The sequence below is a fragment of the Carcharhinus amblyrhynchos genome, chromosome 4 (genome assembly GCF_965287045.1).
Source record: "Carcharhinus amblyrhynchos chromosome 4, sCarAmb.v2.hapA, whole genome shotgun sequence".
Taxonomy (NCBI): domain Eukaryota; kingdom Metazoa; phylum Chordata; class Chondrichthyes; order Carcharhiniformes; family Carcharhinidae; genus Carcharhinus; species Carcharhinus amblyrhynchos.
This window is the reverse complement of record NC_137327.1, coordinates 86,888,395-86,909,128: the sequence shown is the minus strand read 5'-3', so window position 1 is coordinate 86,909,128 and position 20,734 is coordinate 86,888,395. Positions and strand designations below refer to the sequence as shown.

Here is a 20,734-nt window from a genome sequence, read left to right as displayed (position 1 = left end):
TTTGCACATTCTCCTGGGTCTGTGTGGGTTTCCTCCAGGTGCTCCAGTTTCTTCCCACAGTCCAAAGATGTGCAGATTAGGTGCACTGGCCATGCTAAATGCTCCCTCAGTGTATCAGAACAGGCACAGGAATGTATTAACTTCATAACAATGTGAACGTAAGCCTACTTAATAAATAAACTTTAAACTTTGATGGGAGAGTTCTGCGCCAGCTGTACTTGCACTCTAATATCCTTGTTGGAATGCAGCAATACACACAGTTTCAAATAAGATAGACCAGCTAGGACTGGCCTACTAGCATTTAAGGACTACAAAAAAAAGAAGTGTTAATATCTTTGGAGTAGGGGAAAGGGTAAAATCAGGTTGTGAAGTCAGCATCTGCTTGGGAAGAGAGTCTAACAGGATCAGTTATGATGGCCTCTTGTGCTGGAATGGACTGGTGTCACATGAATCCTGATTTAGTCAGCACCCAGGCAGGGTGGGGGAGGGGGTGCTGGCAATATGGAGAGAGAGAGTGAGAGAGAGCCTCACACACTGAGAAGAGCAGATTAAACAAGAGAAATTACTAATGAGCACTGAAAATTAAAAAAAGAGGACATTATTAATTCCTTTCATTATCATTTATAACTCATATTTTTGAATGGATTCTCCCTGCAAGTGTCTTTCAATTCATATTTTCAGGAATTAGTTCAGCTTGAAAAAACTTTTAAACAGTCAACAGACACAAAAGAACATTACATATTTAATATTTTATTATTCATCATTGCTCTAGGATGAAATTATAGCCCAGCTTTTCACTTCTCATTTCTTAAGTTCAATTCGAAAAAAGAAACAATATTAGCATCATGCAAGTCAAATTCAGCTCCACTGAGATCCATCGATTTTGCACCAAAAAGCTATTCTCAATTTAGGCTGAAGGCTAATAAAGCCTTAATGTTTTCTTATTAAAACTTAAATACCAGCTGATCAGACACAGAAATATATTACAGCACGTAAACATTGAAATGCAAATTGTGTCAGAAAATAGCAGCGACAAACCATTAAGCAATGGTCTAAAGATAAACAGATTTTTAAAAATATTATAAATGAGGTCAAGGCATTACCTCAAATCTCAAGTGCTCATTCATGCCTTCCTTGCTTAACAAATCGATTTTAACCAGGGCAGAAAATTACAGGAAGGAGCAAATGCTTTTTCATAAGTGAAATGTGGTCCAGTTGTAAACAGGGGTGGGGGGTGGGGGGAGGGGGGGTGGTAAATAGCTAACTAGTCCATCAACCAGAAAATCAGTTGGATCCAATATTGCTGTCTTTCATTGCTGTATGTTCAATTAGTCCTTGATTGGGCTGTTAAACATAGATGGAGAGGGGAAAAGAGGAAGGAATGCATAAATATTACCATTGTGAGATAGACAAACTAGGCTGGCATTTCATCTACTTCAATTAGAACGTTAAAGCAACATCACACCAAGTTCCCAATCACCATGTATCGCTGAATGAAGCAGGGTCACTGTGTATAAAGTGCACCCAAGCAATTCACTGTTCTGAAGGAAATGCTTCAAATTTGAATTCCTGCCATGAGATGAAGAGGCTCATGATACATACGGCAGAGGCAATACTGGTTCACTTTACAGCAATACATGACTAAACACAAGAGGTGGCAATGCAACCGGAGGGGAGCTTCAACATTTACAAAAAGCATTGTTTGCCTCCTTTCTGTTAATGTTGCAATAATAAAACAAGGACATTTCGGGATGCTATGCAACACTGGGAACAATCCAAATATTTAAAGGGTCGACAAACAACAGAAAGGAATCCAGCAAAAACTAAATCTTCAACTGAATTTGATAACGAAACAGCAATTATCTAACTGGGCAATTTAGAGCTATATTTCTACTGTAGTAACAGCATTACATCTCTCCAGGTGCAGTAGTGTTTCTCTAACCCATTTTAGCCAGCTGGATGTTATGACTCATGAACTGATTCTATTTATGATCCTTTCCTAACATAGCCTTTTCCTATGGCATTTATTTTCTTAACTACATCAGTGATGTTATATCTGTAACGGCATTTAGAATCAGAGCAGAAAGCTAATTTGCTAAATATGCTCTATTAATCTATACAATAGAATCAGTTTAAGCACAAGAACTGGCACAATCTCAGCAAAAACTTCTTACAAATAATCACTAATGGAGGTAAAAGCTATACAGAAAAGTCACTTATAACAAAATACAATAGAAAGACCACTCTCCAACATTACTAATGGTTCAGTGAATCCCAATCCAGCACAGAAGCTACTGCTAAGTACTTCGCCAATACTTGCAGCAGTATCTGACACATCTTGGTGCAGCAATTCTTCGGATCTGCTCACGGACCAAATGCTTAATGCAACCAACCCTGGAATTCAGTTTCACTAACTGTTCAGTTAGAAAAGGCAAGAAATTTTAGCAGAAGGCATGCAAAGACTGAAAAGGTTCTTATTCATTTAGCTAGCTTCCCACTCAAGAACTTTCTGGGTGGGATATCCAAATCCAGCAGCTCATTGTAATGAGAAATGATACACACAGACATACATTCCATCATGCTTTGGTACAAAGTGTTGGAATGTTCCTGAAAATACCTTGAACAAGACAATCTATGGATGCAGGAAATTGAACTGACAGAAAATGCTGGAAATGCTCAGCAGCTCAGACAATCTTGGAGAGATAAACAGAAGTTAACATTTCAGTTCGATGCCCCTTAATTTGTGACCTGACAAAGATCCTGATCCTGAAACAGTAACTCCATTTTTTTAGCTCCACAGGTACTACCAGATTTGCTGAGTATTTCCAGCAATCTTCTTTTTAACTTCAACAAGAGAATGTTCAGGATTGAAACTCAATAAATCAGATCAATGGCCCTAGGTTTCATGCTGTTACATGTCCAGTGTAACTGTTGAGACCTATAATCAGGGAAGAGGCCCACTGATGGTTCACAGAAAATAGTGGGAATGTAAGGAAGGCTCATGAGAAAACTTCCATGAAAATATAGATACTTAATGACAAAGCTGGGATACAAAGTCTTTAGTACAAACGTTTGAAATGGTTTCCTTAAAAGAAATTCAAGATTCAAGTTTACAAAGGCAACAGATTTCAGTCATTTCAGAAAGTTAAATATTTAAAATGGAAAAAAAAACATGTTATCAAGTCCACTAAGTGCATTTATCAGTCGCTGATTGATTGACAGACAAATGACATTTTGGCAGTCGAGTCTTTTTGCACAAAGTGCTATTTCATTTCAGCTTCTTGCCTCCCAGTTGAGGCCGAAGTAGCAAGGACCCAGGTATCCATTCATTGGGACTGGACACCATTTCTTGCCAAAGAGCCATTTCTTCTTCTGTGGAGTCCATCCATTCTACTGGGATTCCATAACTATATCCTTCAAAACATAAACAAGAGCAATGTGAACGTTTACTCGCGCTAGCAACTATGCACACACGCACATCACTTTTTGTTACATTTACGGGAGTGTCAATGACCAGGAATATTTCAAATAACAGACTAGGCACAGAAGAAAATGGTCTTATTTGAGATCATATTGGAACTAGGTTAACTACAGGCAATATTGACGAGTCAAGCAATATGGAATTTCTCCAATTGCTGCTGTTGAGGCTCCAGAGACACCAGCCCCTTGACTGGGCCACCAACATTGAAATTCCAGCAACACTGAAATTCCACTTACCATCCTTAAAAAGGACAGCGAAAAGGAAAGGCCGTCAATTAGGAGGCTGGTGCACTTGTGCGGCAATTATGACACTGGAATCCCAAAGTCCACAGTAGAATTCAAAGCAATATATTGGAGGGAGTGAAAAGCTGTCTATCCATATATATATTTTTTTAAGTTAGACCCAATCAAAAACCAAATTGATCCAAAGTCCCTATGAGAGAGGCATTACAGATCCAAGGTGACCAGATAGGCCCCAGTTTTCCTGCCTTGGGGTTCATCAACAAGATCCAAGCTGATAGGGAGAGGCATTACACTCCCTCCAGTGCCTGATCTGAGCTTCATCTGAGCCAAAAGGCCTAGATGGCATTTTAAAAAATTGTTTCAAATGAAGTCTTAGTGTAACCTCATTGACTTCTATCAAGTGTAGGATTTGATTTGATTTATTATTGTCACATGTGTTAGCATACAGTGAAAAGTATTGGTTTTTGTGTGCTATACAAACAGACCACACCTTTCATAGAGGAGGAAATAAGAGTGCAGAATGTAATCATAGCTAGGGTGTAGAGAAAGATCAACTTAATGCAAGGCAAGTCCATTCAAAAGTCTGATGGCAGCAGGGAAGAAGCTGTTCTTGAGTTGGTTGGTATGTGAACTCAGACTTTTGTATCATTTTCCTGATGAAAGAAGGTGAAAAATAGAACGTCCGGGGTGCATGGGGTCCTATGTTATGCTGGCTGCTTTTCTGAGGCAGCGGTAAGTGTAAAGAGTCAATGGATGGGAGGCTGGATTATGTGATGGGTTGGGCTACATCCAAGACCTTTTGTAGTTTCTTGCGGTCTTGGGCAGAGCAGAAGCCACACCAAATTGTGATACACCAAAAAGAATGCTTTCTAAGGTGCGTCTGTAAAAATTGGTGTAAAAAGAGTTGTAGTGGACATGCCAAATTTCCTGAGAAAGTAGAGGCGTTGGTGGAATTTCTTAACTATAGTGTCAGCATGGGGGGACCAGAACAGGCTGTTGGTGATCCGGACACCAAAGAACTTGAAGCTCTCGACCCTTTCTATTTCGTCCCCATTGATGTAGACAAGGGCACATGCTCCTCTACACTTCCTGAACTTGTTTTGTTGACATTGAGGGAGAGATTATTGTCACCAGACCAATTCACCAGATTCTCTATCTTATTCCTGTATTGTCTCTTCCTTGTTTGAGATCCGACTCATTATGATGGTGTCATCAGCAAACTTGAAAATCAAGTTGGAGGGGAATTTGGCCACACAGTCATAAGTGTACAAGTAGTACAGCAGGGGACAGAATACAGCCTTGTGATGTTGAGGATGATCTTGGAGAAGACGTTTTTGCCTGTCCTAACTGATTGTGGTCTGTGGGTTAGGAAGTTCAGCATCCAGTCACAGGGATAAGCAGAGACCCAGGCCACGGAGTTGAGTTTCATAGGAATAGCGGTGTTGAAAGCTGAGCTGTAGTCAATAAATAGAAGTCTGATATAGGCGTCATTGTTATCTAGGTGTTCCAGGATTGAATGCAGGGCCAGGGAAATGGCATCTGCTGGAGACCTGTTGTGGTGGTAGGCAAACTGTAGTGGATCCAGGCAGTCCAGGAGGCTGGAATTGATTTGTGCCACAACTAACCTTTCGAAGGACTTTGTAATAATGGATGTCAGAGCCACCAGCCAATAGTTATTAAGGCATACTGCTTGGCTTTTCTTTGGTACTGGGAAGGTGGTTGTCTTCTTGAAGCAGATAGAGAGGTTGAAGATGCCTGTGAATACTCCTTCCAGCTGATCTGCGCAGGATCTGAGTGCTTGTCTGGATACCCCATCCAGGCCAGTTGCTTTCTGTGGACTGACCTTCAAGAAAACTGCTCTGACATCTGCAGTAGTGACCTCAGATATAGGTTCATCCAAGGTTTCCAGAATAGAGAGCATGCTTTCGCTGACCTCTTGATCAAAAAGAGAGTAAAATGCATTGGAGCCGGTGATTTTACATGCCTTCATCTTGTAGTCTGTTATGTCTTGCTGATCTTAACATAGTTGGCGTGGTTCTGTGTGGCTAGTCTGGGACTCTAGCTTTGTCCGGTACTGACTTTTGGCAGCTTTGACAGATCTCCTTTGATTGTATCTGACTTTCTTGTATAGGTCAGGATCGCCTGACTTGAATACCACAGACTTGGACTTCAGCAAGCAGTGGATATCCGTGTTCTTTCATGGTTTCCGGTTGGGAAACATGCACATTTGCTTCTTCTACAAACTTACTAATGAAGTCAGTTACTGTATTGGCGTACTTGTTCAGGCTGGTGACAGACTTTTTAAATACTGACCAGTCCACTGACTCCAAGCTGTCCTGTAGGAGATCATCTAATTTGTCAGACCAACATTGCACAACTCAGGATCAGCAAACTACACTTGATCTTAGCCAAAAGGCTGTCTATCTATATATTTACTACAAAGCAATGTCAAATTAAGCATTACATTTAGAGAGACTCTAAATGAGGAATTGGTGATTCCTGCTGACAGGTGTGTGGTATAAATGTGCTCCACAGTATTATAAGATGTGGAAGTTGTGTTTTTGTTTTATGCACCTGCAGTTCTAACAAATTAGCATTCCTGTATATAATACCCAGTCCAGAATGGTAACTGCAAAAGTTACATGATGATCATGCAGATATGGATGTTTATTTATCCATGTCAATAGATAACATTAGGCACAATAAATCACAACTCTAACAGCAATAAAGTAAACAGGAATTATAGTAGAGATGTGCATCACTTATGAATGTTCATAGTGACTATGCACAGGATGAGGAATTATAAACAGAATTTATATGGGCAGAGTTGCTATCACAAAAATAGTTAGCTTACATATTTGGGACTCGTTGCAATTGCAATGCAGCATTTTTTTTACAATGGTAGCATCACCCTTTCCAATTATTTGTTTAAGGTGATGTTTCCTCCAGATTGGTGATCGTAGGAATAAAGCAGATTTTCTTCTCTCTCTACCTGAGCACCCATCCAACCTTAATTCTGCCATCCCGTTTGGCTGCTATCTCAGCCCTGACGCCCTTAGGCTAAAGCTTGACCTTCAATAGAACCTCCTGCCCCACCTCTGAATCATAAAAAGGCTATGGGTCGGATTTTACGGCCTCACTGGTTCCGAAACCATAATATCCTGTTTGAGGTCAATGCTCCGCCCCCTGTCTGCTCCAATTCCAGCCTATTCCTTTTCCCCTTCATCTGCAAAACATTGTCCGCTTTCTTTCTTGCCCCTTCCACATGGCCGTTGAAGAGTTAATTTCTACAAAACTCTCCTTGCTGCCGATACTATGTCCACAAACTACAGGCCATTTAGAAGCCCATTGACTAATTTTTTCTTGCACAATACGCTATGAACTGATTCCATCATAAGAACATAAGAAATAGGAGCAGGAGTAGGCCATCTAGCCCTTTGAGCCTGCCCCGCCATTCAATAAGATCATGGCTGATCTGTCGTGGCTCAGTTCCACTTTCCCGCCCTCTCCCCATAACCCTTAATCCCCTCTCTTATCAAAAACCCATCAACCCGTGTCTTAAAAATATTTAGCGAGGCAGCCTCCACCACTTCAACGGGCAGAGAATTCCAGAGATTCACCACCCTTTGAGTGAAGAAGTTCCTCCTCAACTCCGTTCTAAACCGCCCCCCTTTTATCTTGAGGCTGTGCCCCCTAGTCCTACTGTCTTTTTTGAGCGGGAAGAGTCTCTCCACCTCTATCCTATCCATCCCATTCATCATCTTATACGTCTCAATGAGATCTCCCCTCATTCTTCTAAACTCTAACGAGTACAAGCCCAGTTTATTCACCCTCTCCTCATAGCTCAACCCCCTCAACTCCGGTATCAGCCTAGTAAACCTCCTCTGCACTCCCTCCACGGCCAAAATATCTTTGCGCAGGTGCGGCGCCCAAAACTGCACACAGTACTCCAGCTGCGGCCTCACCAATGCCCTATACAGCTGCAGCAAGACCTCCCTACTTTTATATTCAATCCCCCTCGCTATGAAGGCCAGCATCCCATTCGCCTTCCTGACCACCTGCTGCACCTGCAAGCTGGGTTTTTGCGACTCATGCACAAGGACCCTGAGGTCCCTCTGCACCGTCGCCTGCTGCAGTTTTTCGCCACGTAAGTAATAGTCCTTCCTACCATTCTTCCTACCAAAGTGGACCACCTCACACTTGCCAACATTAAATTCCATTTGCCATTTCCTGGCCCATTCGCCCAGCCTATCTAGATCCTCTTGCAGACTCTCCACACCCTCCGCACAATTTGCCGTTCCCCCAATCTTGGTGTCATCAGCAAATTTCGACACCCTACACTCGGTTCCCTCCTCCAGATCATCTATATAAATGGTAAAAAGCTGAGGCCCCAGAACCGACCCCTGGGGTACTCCACTAGTCACCATCCGCCAATCCGAATAGCACCCATTGACCCCCACTCTCTGCCTCCTATTTGACAACCAATCCTCTATCCACGCTAACACCCTACCCCCAACTCCATGTCCCTCGACCTTCTGCAATATCCCGTGAATTACTTTATCGTTTTCCTTATTTCCAAATCCATGCATATCCTTGTCCGCCCAGTCTCCCCCAAACTTGCCTCAACATACAGCCACCTGGAAAACATACATTACAAGCTTTCTGCTGCAAAAAAAAGTGTCTTAACGGCAAGAAAACCATTGCAATCAGTGCCAGTCCGAACTGCAATCTCTTTTGGGAGGGTGGCAAATTGTGCATCAGTTTGGGGGGCGGCGGGGGAATAAACACACCAATGAGCTTGATTGCAAAGCGCTTGAGCACCATTTTGAAAGGGTGCCCTGATTTCAGTGCAATGGGAGACCGTCTCTCTCCCCGCCCCCCCCGCACCTTATCAGTGGCATGTTTCCCCACCCCTCCCCAACACAGCTCACCAGTGTTGGGGCACTCTCAGTGGGTCTCCCAATCATGACCGTCCTCCATCATGACTCTCAACTTGCCCTCCCTTCAAATTCCACCCCTGCACAGCCCCCAGAGTCCCCCGGTCATAGCCCCCCACACAGATTCCACACCCACTCAGGGCCTACTCCCTTGGCACTGCTCCGGCCATGTAGCCAACCATGGGGGCTTCAATGGCCTCCAAAGCCCCTGGCATGGCCTTCGCACCTGGTCTCTGCTAGTGGAGGGCAGTAATGATTCTCACTAGTCTTGTACTGCAGCAAAGGTTGGAAGATTCCGGGAGCTGGAAGAATCTGGCATCAAATGGGCTAAGCATACGTTAATGCAACTTTAAATATGTTAGTCAACCTTGCACCCTTTGTATGCAAACTGTTTGGCGCCAAGTGCAAAAACAACATGCTAATTTTTGGGATTGGTGCAATCTGCTCCAGGCACGGCAAGGTCAGAAAATCACCCTGTACTTGTCTGTTCATCATTTTACTTTGAGTCCTTTATAAACATCATTGACAAGAGACAGTCATTGCCCATACAGACAAAAATCCCAGCAGCAGCACTGCTCATTTCAGTTGGCTGCATGGCTGGTTAGTGACGCAGAGTGACGCCAGCAGTGTGGGTTCAATTCCCGTACCAGCTGAGGTTATTCATGAAGGGCCACCTTCTCAACCTTGCTGCTCGCCTGTGACATGATGATCCTCAGGTTAAATCACCACCAGTCCCCACCCTTTGAGGGGGCAAGCAGCCTATGGTCATCTGGGACTATGGCTATTTTATCTTTACTGGTCAATCAGCACCTACAGCCAGGACAACCACCTTGCCACAGAAAACTACAGCCCTCAAAAGAAAATTCCACAAGCCCAAAAATGTGCATTTACCAGTGCCGAAGCCCAGTCGTAGTCCACCCAGAAAGTGATTGGTCAGCTTTTCATGGTCCCATACAGTTAGCTCAACACAGGCTTCCTTAAGATCCTCTGGTCTGAAGCCATCATACACAATAGTGTGGTTATAAATAGGGTTAGTGTCCTTCTTCACAATCCGAGTCTTCTGGTAGCTCTTCTTACTTGTGTCGGGAAGCACGTAACTGAGGATAAATAATGAGGGGAGTTAAAGTAGTCTCATGGAGGGTGGAGAGATTGTGGTCATAGTGGAGGTTTGGTGGGGGGAGGGGGACTTAGATTAATGAGCCAACCAACACCATTTCTGATTCCACCACAAGTTGGTGGTGCCTCAGGATTAAATGGGAGTCACATGGCTTTCCCATGCCTTCTGAAGGCTGCCCAAAACATCCTGTTGGGTTTGCCTGTGGCCCAGGGGCAGAGGTGTACCTCATACACTGGCACTCAGTGCCTGTTAAAGGCTTTGGCAACAGAAAGGGTGGGTGGAGGGGAACGGGGGGGTGGGGGTGGGGGTGGAGGCTGGGTGACAGGCACCCTCAGACATTGCCCCATCTCACAGACCCCCACCCCGACTCCTATCCCACCACTCACCCTTGATCCTTTGATTCGTGGTGCCAAGAAAATCCTGGACTTCTGGTAGTTGCCTTGTCACCAGCTGTCAACACCCCCACTGAAAGCATGAGGAGTTCTTGGCCTCTGATTGGATGGCAGCTTAGTGGGTGAGGCTTCCACCACCAGGTATCTTAATCCCGGTGAAGGCTCAATGGTGACCATCCATGTGTCTGAACAGCACTTGACTCAGTCAGGCCTTCCCCACAGACCTGATGGGGTTCCTCACCAGTTTTCCAACTGGTGGGTGAGACCACTCTCAGTCTGACAAATCAGACACTGGCTGAGATTCTATGAATGACAAGAAATAGACAAGACAATGAGAAAAAAAGTTCTGCTATCCCCCCAAATCTCTTGTGGATTTGAAAATGAAGTGATGTCTCTGCAGGGTATACATTTGAGATAGGTATTAAAGTACCATTTCACAAATGAATCTACTCCAGATGATCGAAGCTGGGGCAAGTCCCTGGCATTTTTCATCCAGATGTGAACCTCTCCAGTGGGTGGATCACCAGCACCTAAAAAATTAGACATAAACTCAAATTAATCCTTTCAAGACTAAATATAGCTGATAGCTCACGTTGTTCCATTGTTTAAAAAAGGTTCTGAAAGTAATCTGGGAAATTATAGGTTGGTATGTTTGACATCAGTAGTAGGTAAATTATTGGAAGGATTACTAAGAGATCGGATCTACAAATACTTGGATGGACAGGGACTTATTAGGGAGAGTCAACATGGCTTTGTGTGTGGTAGGTCATGTTTAACCAGTTTTTTGAGGAGGTTACCAGGAAAGTGGATGAAGGGAAGGCAGTGGATGTTGTCTACATGAACTTCAGTAAGGCTTTTGACAAGGTCCCGCATGGGAGGTTGGTTAGGAAGGTTCAGTCGCTAGGTAAACATGGAAAGGTAGTAAATTGGATTAGACATTGGCTCAATGGAAGAAGCCAGAGAGTTGTAGTGGAGGATTGCTTCTCTGAGTGGAGGCCTGTTACTAGTGGTGTGCTGCAGGGATCGGTGTTGGGTCCATTGTTGTCTGTCATCTATAGCAATGATCTGGATGATAATGTGGTACATTGGATCAGTAACTTTGCTGATGATACAAAGTTTGGAGAAGTAGTGGACAGTGAGGAAGGTTTTCAAAGCTTGCAGAGGGATTTGGACCAGCTGGAGAAATGGGCTGAAAAATGGCAGATGGACTTTAATGCAGACAAGTGTGAGGTATTGCACTTTGGAAGGACAAACCAAGGTAGAACATACAAATGAAAATGGTAGGATACTGAAGAGTGTAGTAGAACAGAGGGATCTGGGAGTACAGATACATAATTCCCTAAAAGTGGCGTTACAGGTAGATAGGGTCATAAAGTGTGCTTTTGGAACATTGGCATTTATAAATCAAAGTACTGAATATAAGAGTTGGAATGTTATGGTGAGGTTGTATAAGACATTCATGAGGCCGAATTTAGAGTATCGTGTGCAGTTTTTTATTACAGGAAGGATATTAATAAGGTTGAAAGAGTGCAGAGAAGGTTTACAAGGATGTTGCTGGGACTTGAGAAACTGAGTTACAGAGAAAGGTTGAATAGGTTAGAACTTTATTCCCTGGAGTGTAGAAGAATTAGGGGAGATTTGATAGAGGTATATAAAATTACGATGGGTATAGATAAAGTGAATGCAAGCAGGCATTTTCTATTGAGGCTAGGGGAGAAAAAACTAGAGGACATGGGTTAAGGGTGAAAAGTTTAAAGGGAATATTGGGGGGGGGGCTTCTTAACACAGAGTGGTGGGAGTAAGGAATGAGCTGCCAGATGAAGTGGTAAATGCGAGCTCACTTTTAACATTTAAGAAAAATTTGGACAGGTACATGGATGAGAGGGGTGTGGAAGGATATGGTCCAGTTGCAGGTCAGTGGGACTGGGCAGAAAAATGGTTTGGCACAGCCAAAATGCCTGTTTGAGCTGTAGTGTTCTATAGTTCTAAATATATCTACTTTGAAAAGCGGAGGTGTAAATTAAAATTATTAAGCGGAATTGAAGAATTATATTAGGTTAGGTTGATTGGCCATGCTGGGTTCCTCTGCATACAAAGTATACAAAGTCTTCCTGGGAACTGGGGGAACAAAGTATTCCTTTGCATACAAAGTAGGTGGATACAAAGGAACTGGGCTTCTTTGCATCCAAAGGAAATCTGAAGGCATGGGAAATCTTACAGAAAATGGAGCTGAAAGTCCCAGTTGCTATCAGCATTTTGCAATGTGACTGTGTCTTAGAATGCTAGAAGACAGGTTTGTGTTTTTGCAGCATTCACTGGAGGCTGCACACAAAAAGAGACAAGGCAACAATTTGGAAAGGATATACATTGATCAATCTCAGCCACCTTGAGAAGGGGGACCCAAACTGTAGAATAGGGGACAATATCATTGGAATTTATATGGTCTTTGCTGGACCATACTGACAAGCATCTTTGAAGATGGATCGATTTTTACCTAAAGCACCCGGTGGTACATATTTGATGGCAAGGTTTATTTCCCCTCTGTGATCTATTCCAACTCCCACAGCAGGACTCTGCAAAAGAAAGTTTTTTAAAAATTTAAAGTTGTACACAAAGTGATCCATTCAGTCATAGTTTGCTTATTTGATAATCAGTGGAAAAAAATACCTAATCAGGATAGAAATCTTATCCCTTGCAGAAAAGTATATAGGAAAACAGCATTGTCACTACAGAATTATTGATTGAAAATTCCATCATTTCTTCCTTTCCAATCAAAATATTCACTGGTGTGATATTTTGTTTTAGAAAAAGGAACTGTAAAATGTGCAATGTATCCTTGACTTTGCCTTCTGAATAGTAATGAATGTAGTTTAAAAATCCTTATATTTGATAACTTTCACACATACAAATTCCAACTACACATGTTTACTTTCTGTTTTCAAGTTTGCCACATGTTGGTCAACTCCCTCAGCCCCCACCCATTTTAAATCTCCACATCCACAATTTGAATTGAAATTATCTGCTTAAATTTGGCACCTTAATGACACCTTCCTACCACTAGTGGCAGCATTGTAACCCTTTTTGACAATTTTGAAAACTTCCAGGAGCAGAATTTCAGGGCCCATTTGCAGTGTGAGGGCTGGGCAGTAAAATGTAGCAAATTCCATGGACTTTGGCAGGAACGGAATGTCCCACTGGCAAGAGGGGAGGCAACAATCCACCCCAGGTATACTGCAGAGAAACTCCACGGGAGAACATTTTGTTCACATAGTGCTAGCTGTGTGTTTTTTTTCCATCGAGAGCACTGAAGCAAGCAGTAGCGGCTGTGTTGGTCGTCTGTGGTGGCACTGCATGTCCATAAGTCGGCAAACATGGAACAAACCTTTTCTTTTGAAGCATGAATCAAACCAAATTATCTCTTTCCCAAAGTCAGAACTTTGGGAAAGGACTAACAAACTGTAAGTAAATGAAAATAGGGACAGAATGTCCATGGTTAAAATGGGGACTGTATGTTATGTTGAAAAAAAATCTTACCACTGCATACCTAGCCAGCTTCACCCAAAGATTACACAATCACAATGACTAATCACAATCATTTGTGCTGCAATGCACATCAACCCAAGGCAGCTCTGAACCAATTTTTGGACTGAATGCATTATTTTGCCTTCACATGTGATCTAGTTTCTGGGTTACTGCTCAGGTGTTATAGTTGAAGACCTTTCTTTTTGGGTGCAATGTAGGACTTCAGCCAAGACATCTTAAAGAACACTGCTTAATTGTATAACGCTAGGGTCAAAGGTAGTACTTAAAGTTCTCTTTCACCTATCCACATTCTTTAATTAATTAATTCAATTTGTTACAAATAAGAACACAATGAACCATTACTTGCTGTACCAGCTGTCTAGTTAGATTTGCACTTGCAAATTGAGCTTTTTAATTTCCTTTGCCTAGCAGGTTGCTAATAATCTCACAGAAAAGGAATTTTCAGAAGGTGGGGGGGAGGGGGGTGGATTGGCTTGGTCACATTTTGCTGATGGCAGCACATTAAGTGACTGCATTCAGCAACAATCTTGTTCCAATAAATGAGTCTCCACTTGCATTTATTATAATCTCCAATTTCATTCCAGAGGCAGTCCTACTTTGTACTGTGAAGAAAACCAGCAAAATGAATGAAATATCTGTTATTTTTTCAATAATCCAGCCTTCAGGGAAACAGGATTTTCCAAAATGGTAATGCTAAAGACAAAGTCTTTGGTTAGAGCCGAAGAGATGAGAAGAAAAAGTGGCCCTTTTGGTATCTATGTGCTATGAGGAGGGGAGTGGGGACAGTGAATCTGATGCCTGGATCCTATATCCTGATAGCTAATGTGGTAGGTTTTGCATTATTCAAATCTTTGCAATTTTGGTTACTGAAATTGAACACACTCATCATTGCTACCTGCCATTCCAAAAGAAGCGTTTTGCAAAAAAGGCTGCAGTGAGGATCTCCATCAGGATTACCGTCAGGTTTGCAGCATGATTTACTTACTCTCGATTTGAGAAGATACCAGTTGAGTTCTCGGTTACTCCAGTCCCAGCTGGCCAAGTCCACATCCACCTCTCCCAGAAAACTGTTTCGGCCCAAAGTATCATTGTGCCAGACAGATAGATTGAGTTTTTGGATTAGCAGAACACTCTTCTCAATTTTATACTGTGTGGGAGGGGAATAAAAAGTAATTACCACAACAGAGATGGTCGTATAAATTCAATTTATTTGCCTGGTGGCTTGGTGCAATTAAATAAAGCACTGATATTTTTCAAAGTCTTAATCAATGATTCCTTCAATCAATTATATCATAAAGGAAATTTATTCCACCGCTGTCTATAGAAGTACAAATTCACCATCATGCTTTTGAAATAGGGACTACATTTCAAAAATAATTCATAAACTGCAAAATGTTTTGGGACTACCCAAAGATATGAAATCTGCTATGTAAACAGCAGTCTTCTTTTCCTCTCAAATCTTTGCTGTCAAGATACAATTCTAGGTCAGACAGAATCAATAAAAATTGAGCTCTATTACTGGCAAGCGAAATCAGACACAGTAGTTGTCAACTGTGTGTGTCTTGCAGAGTGCACAACATAAAATTGTGGAATTTGGCATAGTCAGAGCACAATTGGAAATGCCATGTAGACAACCCATCATGATTGCTGGAGAAAAAAAATGAAATGGTCGCACAAACGTAGTGCATGTTATTGAATTGACATCTATTGGCAGGACGAAAGTTTAGATGACATTTTAATAGGGAATTAATAAGGAATAATTGACTGGCAATGGCACAAAACATGTGGCATCAGATCAACATCAGTACCTGATATTTCATTCCATTGACTGATTTGATTGTGGCCTTTTGTGCAATGGCCCAAATTTCTATTCCCAAACCTCTCACTGAGATGAAGGTACATAACTCTGCAATCATCTGATCCCATCCTACAAGCTCTATAATAGCACCTGGAAACTACCTGTATAATTACCATCATCCTTTGCGGCTAGCAGTCATTGAGATCAATCTGTACACAAGAGTCTGCACAACATTGTAGAAGAACTTGTGCTGCACTTAACCTGAAAACTCTTGATGCAAAATTTGCTCCACTCCTCAAAACGGTTAATACAGACAAGTTATTCATGAAGATCCCATGCAGGTAAATTGGCCCATCAGTGGCCTAAGACTCAGATGCGGCAAACTATTGGAAGATTCTTCCAAAGAGTCATATATACCTTTAAGATAAACCTCAGCTAAAGGTACAATAATTCCCTTTTTGAACAACTGTGCATTTGAGGCAATCAGCTTCCATGGAAGGACAGTCAAGAATGAGATTGTTCGACCACAGACACTTGTTTGTACCACTGCTCAAGACAACTTTACACCTCATGGCCTTTAACTTCCAGCACTCAGAGCAGTATATGGCTAAGAAAGCTACAGGTGCTCCCTGAGGAGAAAAGCAATCTGTTAATGTTAAGGAATGTTAATGTTTACACCATGATAGACAGACAAAAGGAAATTTGAAGAAAAATGGAAAAATTAACCTCAGAGCCTAGGATGTGCTAGCTAGGACTTAAGAATGGATGAGAGGGAGGGAGATTATAAAAAAAAATTCACATTCAAAATTTTGAAGTGGTCCATATTATGTAGGCAAATATGGGAGGCAATTTACACACAAGATGCCACAAATAGTAAAGGAGGAGATCAATGAATCAGAAAATAAATGCATGTGACTCAGAACTCTTCGCTCTTCTTCAAGTTGGTCTCCAGGATCTTTAAAATTATCCTAAATAGACAGACTTAATTTAATGTTCTACTGACAAGGTGGCAGCTTAGACAGTGCACGACCTCCTTGTTACTGTATTTCATTGTTAACATAGAATGCCTAGATCAAACTTGGAAGTCACCCATGTACCCACTGGAACCCTAACAACAGTCCAGTTGATGAACATAATCATCTTCATCTTGAAGGATTAATGATAAGAGGATACGTGCTCACATCCTGGACTGCAACAAAAGTTAATGGCAAACATAATACTGTTGCACATTGGTAAACAAACACTGCTGACTGATATGGTTTTGGCATGTGAAGAATTTTCTTCTGGCAAAGCTGGTCTAATCACAGAAGAATTTTAGGAATGAGGTTTCTATTTAATCTCTAGGCATTGAAAGATATCCACAGTACTCAAATTAATGCAAAGGAATGCAAATATCACCGCCATACCTTCAATATTTCATTGTAAAGTGGATTAATGTTTCTCCTCTTGACAGAGGTCTTTCTCTTGCCCATGCGTGCCTTGTCTGGGAGCAAGTAGGTCTTAACATATCTGCAATTACCCAAACAACATGCTTCAACTGTTCAATCCATGATACAACATGGCCTTTCAAACATTGATACAATGATAAAAAAACTTTCTCAGCCTTTCTCCCCCACATTAGTGGTATTTGATAGCACAAATGACCCATAAAAGACCAGGGAGGTTTAATCTCAGCTTTGCCAAGAAAAAGTGGTTTAAACTAGGTGAGAGCAAGACATGTTTCTATGCAAGGGAAAGGAAAAAGGGGTGGATAAAGTCATCAAAAAAGTCTCAATCTGAGAATCAGTGTGTGGATGTCAACCAGGGATAGAAAACCAGTAGTTTCTTCAAAGTTGAATATCCCAGGAAAATTACACAATAATGTTCCAATGATTTATTTTACTTGCATAGATATAATATCTTTAAAATAAAATCTGTTTTGAGAGTAAAGGTGGGGTGGGGGCATGGGGAAGAAGTGCTGGTTTCAGAAAACAAAAAATAAGCTAGAAAATTATTGACTTACGCATCAGTCCGACCTTTCTTTTCATCCACTACTGCCAGATCCTTACACTGACACACATAAATTTGGAACTCTTTATTCTTCTCGTTGTAATCCAAAGCGAACTGAACTGATCCCTGGGCATCAATGCTGCCGAAATCACCACTGTAGACACTCATGATACTTCCACTCACCTGAAGGTGGCATTCATAGACAATTACTTCTAATTAAACCATCATAACACCAGACAGGTTAACAGATACATGTGCACAGGGTACACAGAATTGTTATATTCACCACTGTTACATGGAATGGTGACAAAAGGAAGGGAAAAACATAATTTTGGTATTGAGATATTCTTAATCCACAAGGCAGTAAAATTCTTCTTCAAATAATCTACACATAACCAGGAAGCATATCTCAAAACTTATAAGCAAACTTTTAGCTAGAAACATCAAGAATATTATTTATGAATATATTAATTAATATTACGTTAAACGAACAGAACTTTAGCCAATTATTATTTGTGTTACCAGTAGAACAGGCACCACTAATGTTTTGACACTACTAGAAGCAAAAGAAAACTTAGAAGGTATGTTCTAGTTTTGTTGCATAGCCAAACAACTAACCTCAGATAATTCAAGAGTAGGGTGGACATCCAAGAACCAAAAGTTTCACAATTATGCATTAGCAGGGTTAGGTAATGTTCTTTTGCTGGTAGTTCAAGGAAAATAACAAACACGCAACCTAAATGGGGAAATCCCAGTACTGAAGACTCAAAATGCTGGATGCATTTTGGACAGTCTGAGGGGCATGCTTCAAAGAAAGACTTCAAAGTTTTGCAAGAAAATATTATTGAATAACTCTTCCAAGCAATTCAAGATACTTCCCTTCCTCTCCTCCAGTGTACAGGATCAATATTCCAGGTCATTTGTGTTAGGTGTACAAGAAGAGTAAGAACAGGATTGGTCTGCTGCATTAACCAATAGACTCAGGAGGAGTTAGATAGTATGAATAGGCAGGTGGTGGGTACAGGGCGAAGGGTATTCATGGAATGCTTGCAGTCATTCACAGAGCCCAGCAATACTGTCCGTCAAAGTCAGACACTGATGTTTGTCATGCATAACATATGGGCCAACTTAATATGGGACACTTGTATACAAGTTTATTTCATTATTTTACAGGATTTACTGGTCAGTAATTACAACTAAAGGAAACTACATAATGCTAATTACAAGCTTGTAGTGTTCAACGTTCACATTAAGCACTAACAGAAAAGTGGAAGAATGGCAATATAAATTCCTCTAAAAGTTAGCAAATGGCCTATACAAACACTTCACTCAGGTTATTCCACATTTGACAGGCAGGGGAGTTCCTTGCTTTCAAGGTTTGAAACTCACTCACAACCATGCTAGCCAGACACTGGCCAACACCCATTTCTATCCAGCATCTCCACATCATGGCTACCATCAACACTGCAAACTGCCAGCTCCAAGTGGAGAGGATCTCCAAGGAGATTGCATATATTGACACAGACATCAAATTTCTATCCGGCATCTCCACATCATGGCCAACACTCATTCACCAGTGACACAAAGTGAGCAAGCTTTCCAGCATCTGCTTTGCATTCATTCCAAAATTCTTATTGACAATGATCTTTCTGTGCGCACAGGATTCCTCCAGCAGCACTCAGTAAAGTAATTCGCAGGCGGATTTGTTTATGTTCCACCCTGGGAAAAATAAGCCAAATCACCAGACAGGGTCAGGTATGAGCCCTGTAGTCCAAATAAATGTGTGCTCATTCAGCTGTTTCTCAGCCAGTGGCATCAATGTACTCCAAGATCTTCCTGAATCACTGAGTACTTGGCTGCTGACTGGTTCCACTACTGCCTCTAGCAGATGCAAACTCAAAACATTCAATGATATTCAATTGTCATTGACAACAAACAGGATAAACAGAGGCCCTGGTGAGCCATAGCCAATAGAGCTTACAGTGTCACTCAGCAGAATATTCAGGATGTCAGAGGGATTTCAATTTTTATACAAATATACATATAACATGTACTAGAATAATTTTATGTAGCATCCCAATAAGCACAGGCTTAAACTATTCCAAGATTTTGTTTCCTGCTTACAAATAAATTCATACCGAAGATACAGATGCCATATCTGAGGAGTGGCTGGCATCACTGGGACTCTTCCTGTGCCACCCAACGTTGAAGCTGACCTCAGAAGCAGAATCTGATTCACTCTGTCAAAATAAGGCCAGAAATATAAAAGGTAATTCAGCTTCGAATCACACAAAAATAAGCAAGATGTTTAATCATTAGGCAGGGCAAAATACGTCTACACTTATTTTTCCTTTCCTTCTCAACACATTATTTAAAGAATTTTTAAAATTCTTGTGTCCCTTTTATTGCCTAAACAGGCCTCACTAATGCTCAGCACACTGGTTTGGTCAGCTTAAAATGCCGTGGCTTCACTTAGGCTGGCTACTAGGAAGATCTAAATGGGAGAAAACAATAGGTCTTTCTGAAGGCTTATCTTTGAGATGTAGCCAACAGCACATCGCTTGTATTAGGAATCAACCATGCTAGCTTAGTATTCCACAATACCAAAGCAACTCAAAGTTAGCAGATCTGCATACGTCATACAATGAATTGTTTTGGAAATACAATTGTTCTGTTATGTAAGGAAATACAACAATCATTCTACCTCATCAATGCTCCCTGATTAGTCATGGGATCAATGAAAATTGCATTGCTTTTTAATTGTTTAGTCAAGGGTGAAATATTTGCCAATCCAACTTATTGCTCAAATAATGCTATGGGATGTTTAACTTCCAGTTGAACATGCAAATTGAAATCTCAGTTTAGTCTCTCAAAAATAGGACAGTCATATTAACTGGAAATGAGAGACTGGTATTAGAAGATTCACCTCAGTAATGGAAGCAACGTTCAAGACTTGGACAGAGAGGCTTAAGTCAGTTGTGAGAAAAAAAAACAAATTTTTCTATTGAAGAGGGTTTTGGAAGCAACTTCTGCAATGGAGGCTGCATACAGTAAATTCTAACTACATTGCAGAGGAAGTGTTAGGTGACATGAAAGGAGCAATGTGTATTTTAAGGAATAGTAGAGGTTAATCTACAAAATTTAATGTATTTGCCTTCTCCATTGGATCCCATTGCTGGCCTTCCAAGGCAAGGTAAGCACCTGTACGCTTACCCAACCACAAGCTTTGAAAAAC

At 41.4% G+C, this 20,734-nt stretch overlaps 1 protein-coding gene across 3 annotated transcripts in view; it reads right to left on the bottom strand.

The window, feature by feature from the left end:
• Nucleotides 1–1,239: 1,239 nt before the first annotated feature.
• LOC145342168 (synaptotagmin-like protein 2) overlaps nt 1,240–20,734 on the bottom strand; it is a 95,671-nt gene continuing 76,176 nt past the window's right edge. For all 3 annotated transcript variants that reach the window (XM_080187464.1, XM_080187466.1, XM_080187465.1), the window contains 8 exons: nt 19,638–19,739; nt 17,513–17,682; nt 16,917–17,019; nt 14,698–14,859; nt 12,664–12,742; nt 10,600–10,699; nt 9,552–9,757; nt 1,240–3,414 (listed from right to left, as the gene is read on the bottom strand). In XM_080187464.1, the coding sequence (XP_080043590.1) occupies nt 3,269–3,414; nt 9,552–9,757; nt 10,600–10,699; nt 12,664–12,742; nt 14,698–14,859; nt 16,917–17,019; nt 17,513–17,682; nt 19,638–19,739 (1,068 nt within the window). In that variant the 3' untranslated portion in view covers nt 1,240–3,268. The remainder of the gene's footprint in view (nt 3,415–9,551; nt 9,758–10,599; nt 10,700–12,663; nt 12,743–14,697; nt 14,860–16,916; nt 17,020–17,512; nt 17,683–19,637; nt 19,740–20,734) is intronic.